Genomic DNA, 13,596 nt, shown 5'->3' on the forward strand with positions numbered 1-13,596 from the left:
GGGCTCGACTGGTAATATAGGGCAAGGAAATATTCCAAAATAATATGACTAGTTGTCACTAATTACACTGTATCCAGATTTATGGCAATGCCTTTTCGTATGCTAGCAGCTGCGGAGGGAGCTGCTCCGAAGGCAGATGGTGCTCCCGCTTTGCCAGGGTTTCCTCCCCTCATTCAGCTGTGATTCCTTCTCCTGCCTCTACCTGCCTCTCCTTCCAATTTGCCAAGCCAGTCCCTCAATCAGGTCGCTGCGAAACCGTGCCAAACGCTGCAAGTCGGGATTTGTAGTCCCCTGGCCCTTGCGGGCTCGGCTTGCCCAAGGCATGGCAGAGAAGAAGGCCATTCCCCATCCCTGGGGTTTGACGTGCCTGTCAGACAAACGCGCCTCGAGGGCTCTCCAATCCCTGATGGATGGAGCTTGGAGCAGCACCTTTGCGGCTCTGCCTGACCTAAGCGCCGAGACTACATTTCCCAGCCTGCCGCGGGAACGCGACTAACCCTGCAGGTTGCTCTCGGTTGCAGAGGAGCCAAAGAGAAAACAGTGGAGGGAGAAGGAAGGAAGGAAAGGAAAGAAAGAAAGAGAGAAAGAAAGAAAGCGAGAAGGAAGGGGGTGGGGAGGACAAAAGGAGGCGCAGCAGGCAGCATCTCTGGGCAGGCGGAGGATGCATGCGCTAAGCGAGCTCTGAGAGAATGGCTGTGGAAGGTAAGGGCTGCCTCCGTGTCTTTCCCCTCCTTGGCCCCCGGCCCACCTCCTGCTCCTGCGCCCACCTCACCTGAGCCAGCAAGGAAGGAAGGAAGGAAGGAAGCAAAGGGGAGGGATGGCGGAGGAGGGAGCAGCCTGGCTCTCTTGCTGGCTTGGCCAAGCGCACGAGGTTGAAGGTGGGCTTGGCACAGAGGAATGAATGGGCCCCTCCAGGTGGGAGCAGGTGGGCCACACAGGCCTGCCAGGAGGACTGGGCTTTCCCTTCTGCCACTCTTTGCGAGAGAGAAGGCTACGTACTACCTAGAGTATTTACATCCTGATACACGCTGTCCAAATCCCCTAAAGATACTAGGTCTTGTCTAGTTTTGGAAGCTCAGCAAGATCAGGCCTATGTTAGTATTTGGATGGGAGACTGCTACTGATATCCAGTGCTGTAGAGTATATTTCAAGCCCTCAGTAGCACAGCGGATTAAACCGCTGAGCTGCTGAACTTGCTGACCAAAAGGTTGGCGGTTCAAATCCAGGGAGCAGGGTGAGCTCCCGCTGTTAGGCCCAGCTTCTGCCAAGCTAGCAGTTCAAAAACATGCAAATGTAAGTACATCAATAGGTACTGCTCCGGCAGGAAGGTAACAGAGTTCTATGCAGTCATGCCGGCCACTTGACCTAGGAGGCGTCTATGGACAATGCCGGCTCTTCAGCTTAGAAATGGAGATGAGCACTACCTTCCAGAGTCGGAACATGACAATGTCAGGGAGAAACCTTTAGCTTTACCTAGGGTATATTTCAGAGGAAGGGACTGGCAAAAACACCTCTGAGCATTCCTTGTCTAAGAAAATTAATAGGGTTGGCATATGTTGACTAGTAACTTGAAGGTACACTGACACAGGTAGAGCAGTGGTTCTCAACCTGGAGTCCCCAGATGTTTTTGCCATACAACTCTCAGAAATCCCAGCCAGTTTACCAGCTGTTAGGATTTCTGGGAGTTTAAGGCCAAAAACATCTGGGGACCCCAGACTGAGAACCACTGCAGGTAGAGCATCTCTTCCACAGGTTCCCAATCTTTTGTGTTCCAGGTGTTTTGGACTTCAGTTCCCAGAATTCCTAAATAATTGGCCAATCTGGCTGGGGTTTCTGGGGTAGGTACTAGCACCTTTTGGCAGAGAAGGCAAATGGCCTTGTAATGCTACACATTCCAGTGCTCCATAACACCAAACCATGACAGTCAAAAGTGATAGCAAACTGCATTTTACAATCTAATTTTGAAAGCTACGCAGAGGCATCACTAGTTAGGAATTGGATGGGTGATGGCCAATGAGAGCAGGTTTTCTAAGCTATCTTTCAGAGGATGCTTTGCCAAACAGTGCATCTATACTGTAGAATTAATGCTGCTTGACACTACTGTAATTGCTATGATTCAATGCTGCGGAATCACAAGAGTTGTAATTTTATAAGGTAGTTAGCCTTCTGTGCCTAAGAGTGACAGTGCCTCACCAAACTACAAGTCACAGGATTCTATAGCATTGTGCTACGACATTTAAAGTGGTGTCAAATTACATTAATTCTATAGTGTAGATGCACCCAAAGAAAACCCTGTGAAATTAATGGGACTACCCTAAATTGACATGGAACTTGAAGAAAATCTCTGGAAATCCGAAATGTTTCAAAGTCCAAAATTTCCCATCTGGATGGTTGAGATAGTGATACCTTTGCTTTCTGAATGTCCAGTGTTCACACTTTGTTTCATGCACATTTTTAACAATATTGTGCATTAAATTAACTTCACGTTCTGTGTAGAAGGTGTACATGAAACATACACAAATGTCATGTTTAGACATGACCCCCACATCCAAGATATTTCTGTACATGTGTGCAAATATTCCAAGATCTGGAGGCAAAAAACTACCATGAAATCCAAAACACCCCTAGTCCCAAGGAATATTCAACCTGTATTTCTTAACACCTCTCACTCCTTTCCCTGGCCTTTTCCATCCTACCTCCTTTTAAAAGGGAGACACATCCATTCCTTTGCAAGCCATCTCCATCACCCCAAGTGCACTGCATGACGGCCCATTTCTCATTGTTTCCCTACATGTCCTTTCCCAAACTGCCAGGGATGCAGCTTCACTCCTTAGATGTCACTTTAATTTATAATGTCTGCAGTGCTTGTCAGCATCAGCAGAGTATTTTAACTTTAATTATCCATTTTTTACAGCTAAGGCCTAGTCTATGTTGTCACTCTTGTTATATCTTATTTTTTTTAATGTCCAGGCCCAATGAGGTAGTCCATTCTTAAGATAAAGAGACTTATTATGGATTCTGTGGTGTTGATCCCTTATCTGGTATACTGAAATCCAAGAAATCCAAAATGTCAATGTTGGTGGCTGAGGTTGTATGCTCTTTCCTTCCTGATGGTTCAGGGTATAAAAACTTTGTTTCATTCACAAAGTTATTAAAATAGTGTATATAAAAATACCATCAGGCTATGTGTATCAGTGTATATGAAACATACATGAATTTAATGTCTATACTTGAGTCCCATCTCCATATATGCAAATACAAGTATTCCAAAATCTAAACCATTTCTTATCCCAAGCATTTCAGATAAGAGGCCTGTAATGTTAAATGCAGGGGCCCCTGGTGGCACAGTGTGTTAAAGCGCTGAGCTGCTGAACCTGCGGACCAAAAGGTCCCAGGTACAAATCCGGGGAACAGGGTGAGCTCCCACTGTTAGCCCCAGCTCCTGCCAACCTAGCAGTTTGAAAACATGCAAATGTGAGTAGATCAATAGGTACCGCTCCGGCGGGAAGGTAACAGCGCTCCATGCAGTCATGCTGGCCACATGACCTTGGAGGTGTCTATGGACAATGCCAGCTCTTTGGCTTAGAAATGGAGATGAGCACCAACCCCCAGAGCTGGTCACAACTGGACTTAACATCAGGGGAAACCTTTACCTTTACCTAATGTTAAATGCAGAAATAGTTTGTTATATGACAAGAGCCTGAAATTTCTGAAGTAAGGTGTTTGTGTGTCGGGGGGGGGGGGGGGGACTATTTGGGAAAACCCGGGAAGGGCTTTCTTGGTGTCATGATCCGATCCAGTGAGAAGTTCAATCACATTAGACTAGTGGTTCCGAACCTGTGGTCCATGAACCACCAGTAGTCTGCAAGAACTGAAATATGATCCACAGCTTCACCGTTACTACTACGGATAGTAACACATCCAACCAAAAAACGTTTTTCTTGGTATCTTCGTTTTTAGGCCTGTTCCTGGTGGTATTTGTGGTGCTGATTCAGAAAATTGCATTGAATAGACCACATCAGCTCCAGATTATTAAATATGGTTTTCTGTAGGCAAGCAAATGGTGACTAATGGGTGACATATATTCTTTATCACACACTAGAACTGATGTGGTCTATCCAATGCAATTTTCTGAATCGGCACCCCAAATAACCAAACTAAATCTAAAGTTGACCAAAAACTGATTCATAACCCTTTTGGTACTAATGTTGGAAAGTGGTCCCTGGTCAATAAAAAAAGTTGGGAACTACTGTATTAGACATCTAAAAGAGAACATGTCTTTTATTTTTTATACTGTGAATGGATGGAAGGAATCTGAGGTTTATCTTTGGTTGTTGTTTCTATTCATACTATTGTCCATGGTCCATCAGATATTAGATCTACATAAACTGGGACCTAATATAAGTGGCATGTATCCTCCAGAGGCTCAATTCCATCTGAACTCTATTATGGTTTGAAAGTCGGCAGGTCAACACAGCAAGGATATCCTAAAGGAATAAAGTATAAAGACCACTGAGTAGAATTTAGCACATCCTTTGCCGGTAATGAAGATATAGGAATAGATAGCAACACTAGGTATTTTGTTCCTAGTAGTTTTCACACTTATGGAACCCAAGGTAGAGGGTAATGAAGTCACTGTTGTTGGACAATATCTTTTCTACAAGTGAGTATGCCCGAGTTCTCACATTCAGCTGCCTATAAAGTTGAGCATCCCTTATCCAGAATTTTGAAAGATGAAAAACTCCAGAATTTCCCACATGGGTGGTTGTGATGGTGATACCTTTGCTTTCTGGTGGTTCAGTGTCCAAAAACTTTATTCCATATACAAAATATTGTGTACATGACTCTATCTGTATAAGGTGTGTTTGAAATATGCATGAATTTGGGCCCAATCTCTACAATGTTTCATTATATGTGTATATTAAACAAAGATATTCCAAAATCCAGAAAACCCTGAAATCCAAAAATGCTTCTGGTCCCAAGCGTTTCTTATAAGGGATACTCAACATGTATTGCGTTGCTGCCTCTCAGAAGACTTCATCAATAATGCCTTTGTATGGACAATCTCGTCTTCCAAATGCTGTATAGATAGCATGGAGATCTGAAAAAGGTTTATAATTGCATTCAGCATAGGTTGGTACAGTTAGTTCTGGAGGGGCTCAACTCCCCGAATCCTCTAGTTTTCAGGAAACTGGTCATGCAAGCTGGGACATTCTTGAAGTTCTTTTCCCCGAAGCTAGCTAACACTTTTCATGCCCTGAATGTGGTTAAAAGCTATCTGATGATTAGAAATTCTGTCTTATCAGGATTCAGTGTGTGCTGGATCATAGGTGGACTTTGTATGTTGTAGATTACTGGTCTGTAGTCACTTTTAAGCTTTCGTGTTCAACCAAATGTATGCATGAGGTTTTTATTAGTCCCATAGGTTGTATATACTTATCTGACATTGAATTAAACTCACTGGGTATAGGATTGTACCATCAGTGCAATAAATGCTTTCTAGGGGGATTTATGATTTTCTTTGGAAATCATTTTAAAATCATTTTTATCCTGTGTTTTGGTCTCACAGGAAACATCCAGTGCAGTTTTCAAATGCAAGTTAAAAGCAGTAACTATTTAAAAAATGATGAAATGGAACAGCTAAGACACAGAGCTAACTAGAACATAATTTGTAGTAATGGAGGGGGATTAGAACATAAACCCAAAGGGGATGTAAAAAAGAAGGATCCTGACTTGTGCATGGAGTAAATTAAACCATGGACACATACATACATGCATTTCATGTGGTTATTAATAACTCAGAAAGCAATTTCTTGCATATCTCCTTAGAGGTATGTCCTAATACATTCAGTGGAACATACTCCCTGGTAACTATAGGATCATAAATATGGCTGAATGTTCTGTATCTTGGTTAAATAACTTGAAATATTTTTGGATTTTCTGGCAGGAATTTTGTTGTTCCCGTTGTATAAGTCACAAGCAAGGCAGGGAATCTTCCTGTAATCATAATTTACTGTTTTGTCCTAACCAATAAACTATGGTTAGTTTCAGAAGTAGAAAGAATATTTTATCGTGATTTTTTAGATCGTAGCCTAACAAGTTTTGAAGGTGTTAGTTACAGTTTACTTAATATAAAAAATTGGTGTTTGGCAGTTGAAGATATAATTTGATTCATAGGAAAATATGCAACAGTTGAAACCATTGTCAGTTTAGATGATAAATATTTATAGATGAAAATGCCTTTGTTGTTGATTCAGTTACATATTATTTCAAAGTATTTTGTTTGCCTGTGAAAGTCCCTCCCATTTTTTCCTCTGACCAAGAATTGCCCGCTTCCCCATTCTTTCTGCTTGAGGAAGACATTAATCTAAAACACACATCTTAATTGTATATCCTGGTTACTACAACCATTGTGGTAATAACGTTCTGTTCTAAAGAGCAAGAGGAAATGTTTCAGGCTGTGTGAACAAAGGGAAAATTCTCATTATATTCAAGTAGGCTATATTTCAAAACAAGGAACTGGACTCTGAATACCTTGCCTAAGAAAACCCTTGAAATTCATAAAGTCGCCCTAGATCAACAGGTGTTTTGAACGGACATATACACACATTCAACTAGGCCTTCCAGTTGGGAGAGTAAAAAATGTTGTGAACTGAAATGAATATATAAAATCCATATACAATATTTTAATTAGGATAAACTCAAATGTCATAAAACAAAGTTAAATTCTTTTGAGTTGCTAAGAAGTCTCCGCCAGGCTAGGCTGTACAAAAAATAGGGGATAGGAGAAGAAACAGAAATGTCTCCAGTTAGGTCAAATACTATGGTCATGAGGCCTGTGCTTTAAGCTTAGGGCCCTTTCACATTACTTAATTAGAGCATTATAATTCCACATTAATTGCCATAGTAATGTATTATGGAGTCCTGGGATTTGCAGTTCAAGGAGGGGCCACTTGACTCTCAGCCTAATTGCCGTAGTGTTTCACCAAACTACAAATTCTGGGATTCCATAGGATGTTGCCACTCCAACAACTATCATGTCAGACTACACAGAGAAGCCATTGAAATCCACAAGCATGTGGACAGTTTCAACAGAAAGGAGGAAACCATGAAAATGTACAGATTCTGGTTACCAGTATTTAAAAAACTCCAAAATCAGAACAGTAAATAACTCTAAAAACAGAAGCATTTCAGACATGAATCAATCAGGGACAGCTAACGACTCTGAACAAAGGTTTGCCCCAGGCTATGAGGTGAAGCTGGGAAGGCCATTTAATGCTAATTGAGGTGACTAATTACAACATTCACACTGGCCTCCAACAGACAAGGGTTCTTTTCCCCACCCAGGATCTTCCACAGATATATAAACCTTCCTTGCTTAGTTTCTCCATATACCTCACAACCTCTGAGCATGCCTGCCATAGATGTGGGCGAAACGTCAGGAACATAGCCATACTGTCCGGAAAGCACACAACGCTGTGATCCCAGCCATGAAAGCCTTCGACAACACGTTGAAGGACTGTAGCTGTCATTAGCCGCCATCCTTATCAGTCCTGGCTTTGACAGGAGGGGACTTCACTCAATCAAGATCTGAAATGCCAGATACTGTACTTCGGATTTGGAGTGCAAATTTGAACACTCTTGAGGCCATTTTCTATTGGGCTGTGGGTTTTACTAGCTTTTGAAATTAATAATGTCTGGAGGTTCAGCATGTATGGTTTCCTGTCTCTCTCTGCTTTTTTAACAACAGGTTTCTCTTGTTTAAAACTGGGTGTGCATATTGGGTGGGGAGACATAATATTTTAGAAGACAGTTTTAGAAGGCATCCTGTGAAGATTTCCAGACCTTTGAAATCTTGACTAAATTGGAGCATCAGAGAGGCACAGGATTAAAGTTCAGTAAGACCCCTGCAACCATGGAACCTATGTCCACAATTTCACGTACCCACACCTGGGAGCAAGTGGTCTTTCCAGGATTTTTCTGAGTCCTGCTGTTTAATTTGACAGGATGCTACCCCCCAGATGTTATTATAGGCTTGTGCTGGAAAACGTACCAAATTCCTAAACATGATACCTCTCTAGGAATCTCGTATGTTATCCTACACAACTCTGGGAGTGGAAATGAAGTAATTTAACGGTGGTTGGTTAAATCTGAGGTTTCACATAATTGTGGTCCAATTGGGAACGTATCCCCACTGATATGGTGGTTGTTCTGTAATAGGCTTTCTAGCATTTGGATCTATAGGGAACATGAATGCAAGGAATATAAAATGCACTTTTGATTTTAATGAAAACAGCTGTAGTCCTACTGTTGATAGTTTTAAATATACTGCATTGTACAGTAGATTCCCAGTTAAGTGGAACTTAAGCAACTGGAACTCTCAAAAATAATACTTTAAATAAAAAATAAAATCATTTTATAATACATTAAAATTAAAATCAGTTTTTGTAATATAGTGAAATTGTGTTACATTAAGTTAAATTTGACTTTGTTTTATTTGTTTTATTTCCTTTTTATTACTGTATTTCAATATTAATATCACGTCAATATAGAGTTTATGCTATAATATGGTGTATAGAGTTAGTTAGACCTATTTTAATAGTTTCTCTCAAGCAACCAGAAACTACATATGTCTGGTGTCAACCGAACCCCGTGAGTGCCGGTTAACTGAGAGTCTACTGTATAATGGGAATATAGTCTGTTGCAGAGATTATATTCAAGTCATTGTCAACATAATGACATGCATGGTTTTCTGTTACGGCTATAGGATCAACATTGTCTTATTTAAGTACGTGTTTGCATTTCCTTTACATTTGCAAAAATAGACAATAAGGGAGGTGGCTAAAAAGAAGTACATCAGCTGATTTTAAATATCAGTCCATTGAGATGGCTGCCAAGGTAGCTCTATTTTTAGACCTTCGAATTTTTAGAATGTTCCTTTAACTGCTTGTTTCCTTCTAGTCGAAGTGAAAGAAATAGGTCAGCGTGAATAGCGGAAGAGCCTTTTGATCTTGGTTGGATTGTTTGCAATTATTCCCCCTCCATGTGTCTATAGTGGTGGAGGAATTGGTAATGGTAGATGAAATTTAGATAATCTTATTCCATAAACTGGTACAAGTTATGGGTCGAAATACTTAGGTAGGTGAACTACAGTATATATACACATAGATGCTGTGTGATACTCTACATTGGCAGTTTTACTTTTGCGGAGTATTCACAGATTTTGATGTAAAATGCCCTCTTTAGGAATTCCTAGGTCTTTAGGAACTCTATGGTCAACTTTCTCTAGCGCTGCTGAAGGACATAGAGATCTAAGTTGAATATATTGAGGATGCGCATCCAGCAGGAATTGGATTGGATTACAATGGTAAAATCCATTGAAACAATGGCATAATATTTCTCATGTGTACACACACATTTGTTTTTGAATTCTCCTTCTGCATGAAAGCCCCACATTTACTCTCTGAAAATTCTGCCATTGACAACAGCAAATTTAATCCATCTTCACCCTTCTCTTTTTTTAAAATAGTTTTTATTAAAGTTTTCTTTTGTGTACATAGATTAATATGAATGGGATACATGGGGGAAAGTTTGGGATAGGGAGGGAAGGAGAAAAAAGAAAAGGTAAGTTATAGGACCATAAAAAAAGGGGGGGCGGGTAAAAAGTTCTGTTTGGTCTTCCGCGTTCTGTCCTTTGTGGTTTAATTTTCATTTCTTGTTTTACTTTCTCTTAATGTTCTTGTCCAGATCATATAGTCCGTTCTTGGGTTCTCCTTTTGCTTATTCTTCCTTTGACTTTTTCTTGTATTCTTCATGTTTTCCCCAATCTGTTCGCTTTATTGCATTTCCTCTGCTTAATTTCATAAGATACACACATTTGTTTTTGAATTCTCCTTCCGCATGAAAGCCACACATTTACTCTCTGAAAATTCTGCCATTGATAACAGCAAATTTAATCCATCTTCGCCCTTCTCTGATGCTTTCTTATTCACACAATGATTTCCTGTCACTGGCACATTCGGCACTTCCATAACTGTAAATTAAAAATTCTGTTCTGCTTTCGCCTTGTTCTCTTCAGTATATGTTTTGTAGATGAATAGCAGTTACTAATAATCACTTGTCACTTAGTAGGCAAGAAAGAACCACTAAATATGGATTGCAGTAAAAACAAGCTCTGGTGTAACAAAAGTGACATTTTGTTTATTTAAAAAGCACAGTTTAATTAGCTAATTAGTTTGAAAAGTTTGAAAAAACCTATTGCAATTTTTGTATATGTGATCTATCATTCATTCCAGAGAGTTATATGCCATCAGTGGTGTGTATGTGCCTTCAGGAAAAATGAAGCAGGGTGGCATGGAAAGTAGGAAGCAATGGTATGAATAAGATGTGGGAGGTGAGGAATTATTCCGCTGGAAAGAATTTTCAGTGTCTAAAAAGCAAATGAACTACTTCAGGGCTCAAAAGAAAGGACCAGCAGCTTGATGTAAAATCTTATGTAGACTATTTTTTTTTAAAAAAGAGAGAGAGAGGAAAAAGAAGCTTAATACATTGCAATATTTAATTAGGTGGAGGAAAAACAGGACTAAGTTGAGAAAAAGCAATTCACTTTACAAGCTGATTCTAAATTTTAATTCATAGCTGGAGAAGAAACAGTAATAAGCAGAGAAAAAAATAATTCACGGTAGAAGCCAACTCTGAATTATGAATATTAATAACTATTATTCACTGAAATCATGTTCTTGGCCAGGGACAAAGGAATGGGCAAGAAATGTGTTCATAGTTCTTGGATTTATAAGATTAGCTAATATACAAGGTATAGCTGTCCTGGTGTAGTTTCATGTCAGTTGTCACATTTTTCAAACAGATTTTAATCATAACTTTTGCATGTTTTTAGCAGCATGGGTTTTTCTTTGGGGAAAAGATCTGTTGAGGTGCCTTGAGTCCTATATTTGGAGAAACGGCAGGTATAATATTGAAAAGAAAACATCTAAGCTATGTATTGAGAAATCCCAATTTGAAATTACTTGTACTATTCTTGGGATATATGTGCACTTGTCTGTCTCTCCTTTTTGCCATTAGAACTTCCTTCCTAAGGAGGCTAAAATGGTTCCCTCATTGGTAGATGAAAACGTTTCCATTCTGTTATTTAATTATTTATTTAATTAATTACAATACAGTAGAGTCTTACTTATCCAACATTCACTTATCCAACGTTCTGGATTATCCAACGCATTTTTGTAGTCAATGTTTTCAATACATCGTGATATTTTGGTGCTAAATTCGTAAATACAGTAATTACTACATAGCATTACTGCGTATTGAACTACTTTTTCTGTCAAATTTGTTGTCTAACATGATGTTTTGGTGCTTCATTTGTAAAATCATAATCTAACTTGATGTTTAATAGGCTTTTCCTTAATCCCTCCTTATTATCCAACATATTCACTTATCCAACATTCTGCCGGCCCATTTATGTTGGATAAGTGAGACTCTACTGTACTTATATCCCACCCTTCTCACTTATAGGGGATGGAATGTTATGGCTTTTAAGAATGTGTTAAGAATTTTGTCTTTTATTTTAATTAGTTTTAATTTTTCTTTATCCTTTGCCACTTTAAAAATATTTCAATTTTAATATGTAGGTTAACTGCATTTAAACTACGTATTTACATAATTATGTTTTTATTTTCATTTCTTTTAATTTATGTGGGACACAGGGAGTTTCTATTTTTAGGGAAAGCTGGGACATAAGATAAAAACATTCTTATCAATAACAATAGTAATAATCCCATAAGTAGCCACAACCTCTGAGAAGTTAGCAATTGGTGTCCTCCTTTACTGTTGGATATGCTGGTTTATGGGAGGGACAAATCAACATTATCTGGATTGTCTCTGATATGGGGAATAATATAATATTGATCTTGCTTACAGAGTTGTAGGATTATAACAAGATAATATCTATGATAAGGTGACTTGGAGGTCTTTCATTCATAGGGTTCCCATAACTCTAAGTCGACTTGATGGCAATTAACAACAATCAGTATCTGTTAAACACCTGAATGAGTCATTATAGTGGCATAGAAGTCCTATCACTAATAATTCTTAGATGTGTATCTCCCTGCAAACCAGGAAGTGGCATCATCATAGCCATTTTGATGACACAGGCTTTCAGCTTGCTCTCATTTTCAGTTCCATATTATCCATGATTAGATTTCATTTAATACAGATAGGGACCATCTTGCTTCTCATTGTCTAGGCTAGAGATGGGCAATATGTGATCCACAAGCAAGATGCAGCATTGGCACATATATTTTTACGTTACAAATCAGAATTGCGCCTCTTTGAAGCCTCTAGAACAGTGGTTCCTAAAATTTATTTCAACTCCCAGAAATCCCAGCCTGTTTACCAGCTGTTAGGAAACATGGGAGCTGAAGTCCAAAGCACCTGGAGGCCCAAGGTTGGGAACCACTGCTCTAAAAGCTGTGAGTCTCTTCTCCTGTGTTTTATTTTTCTCCCCAAATTGGGAGTGAAGTTCTGAACATTTTCAGTTTTGCTCATGGCATAAAACTCATGGTTTTGAGGAGACCCAGCTCACAGAAGGTAGAATAATAAGAGGAACTAGCCATGGATCTGTTCAGGTTGCTAGCCTTAGTGCATGGGATATTGGGATCCCAAGCATCAGGGAGCATGTTAAATCTTCACTAGATTCATGTTCCTTAGTATCCACCTTCCCTTTATCTCTATATATAAAACGGTAATGAAATTTCAGCCTAGGACAAAACAACAAAACTACACATTCCAGAAACACTAAACTTGGCAGCACAACCCCTCATCCAAGCCTCTACGTTCATACAACAAAAAGAAAAGAAAAATAAAGTCCTAATTAGAGGGAGAGGAATAATTGTTTTATCCAGTTTCTGCCAGTTAGAAGGCTAAGCTCTGCCCACTTGGTCTCCTAGCAACCCACTCAGCCCAGGGGACAGGCAGAGTTAGGCCTCACTTAGGCCTCTTCCACACTGCCTATAAAATACAGATTATCTGATTTTAACTGGATTATATGGCAGTGTAGACTCAGGGCCCTTCCACACAGCTATATAACCCATTTATAATGGACTTAATGTCAGGGGAAAACTTTTACCCTTTACCTTAACTACCACCAATTCCTCAATACTTTATTTCCCATACCACCATACTTCGCCACAGCAATGCGTGGCCGGGCACAGCTAGTGCCATATAAATGAATGACTGTCCTTTTTTATTCTACGGAAGAAAAGTGGAATCCTGCATCTGGAAACTACTGTAATAGAAAACAAAACCTGTCCTCCAACTTTAGCAGCACATGACCCGAGTTGAACTGAGTGTGATACACCCAAACTTTCTTTTCTGTATATTTCCTTAATGAAGAAGTGGTCTCACTCCCTGGTAGGAGAGAACCAGTTTGGGTTCCTTTGATCTTGTATGGGCTTTGAGGTATCTATAGGTTACCTAGCATTTTTCTACCCATTTACTTGGTTTTTTCCAGGTCATTGTTTGGAAATCAGAGTTTGGAGGCAAAATGGGCTTGGCAGGAGACCAGTTCATGACTTCCAGGAGAGG

At 39.7% G+C, this 13,596-nt stretch overlaps 1 protein-coding gene across 2 annotated transcripts in view; it reads left to right on the forward strand.

Moving 5' to 3' along the window:
- Positions 1 to 262: 262 nt before the first annotated feature.
- Positions 263 to 13,596, forward strand: part of samd12 (sterile alpha motif domain containing 12) — a 220,528-nt gene continuing 207,194 nt past the window's right edge. Inside the window, exon 1 of one of the 2 annotated variants that reach the window (XM_008116904.3) lies at positions 263 to 702. In XM_008116904.3, the coding sequence (XP_008115111.1) occupies positions 690 to 702 (13 nt within the window). In that variant the 5' untranslated portion in view covers positions 263 to 689. The remainder of the gene's footprint in view (positions 703 to 13,596) is intronic. The other variant, XM_008116903.3, reaches the window with a different exon arrangement.

The sequence above is a fragment of the Anolis carolinensis genome, chromosome 4, assembly GCF_035594765.1.
Source record: "Anolis carolinensis isolate JA03-04 chromosome 4, rAnoCar3.1.pri, whole genome shotgun sequence".
NCBI classification, from domain to species: domain Eukaryota; kingdom Metazoa; phylum Chordata; class Lepidosauria; order Squamata; family Dactyloidae; genus Anolis; species Anolis carolinensis.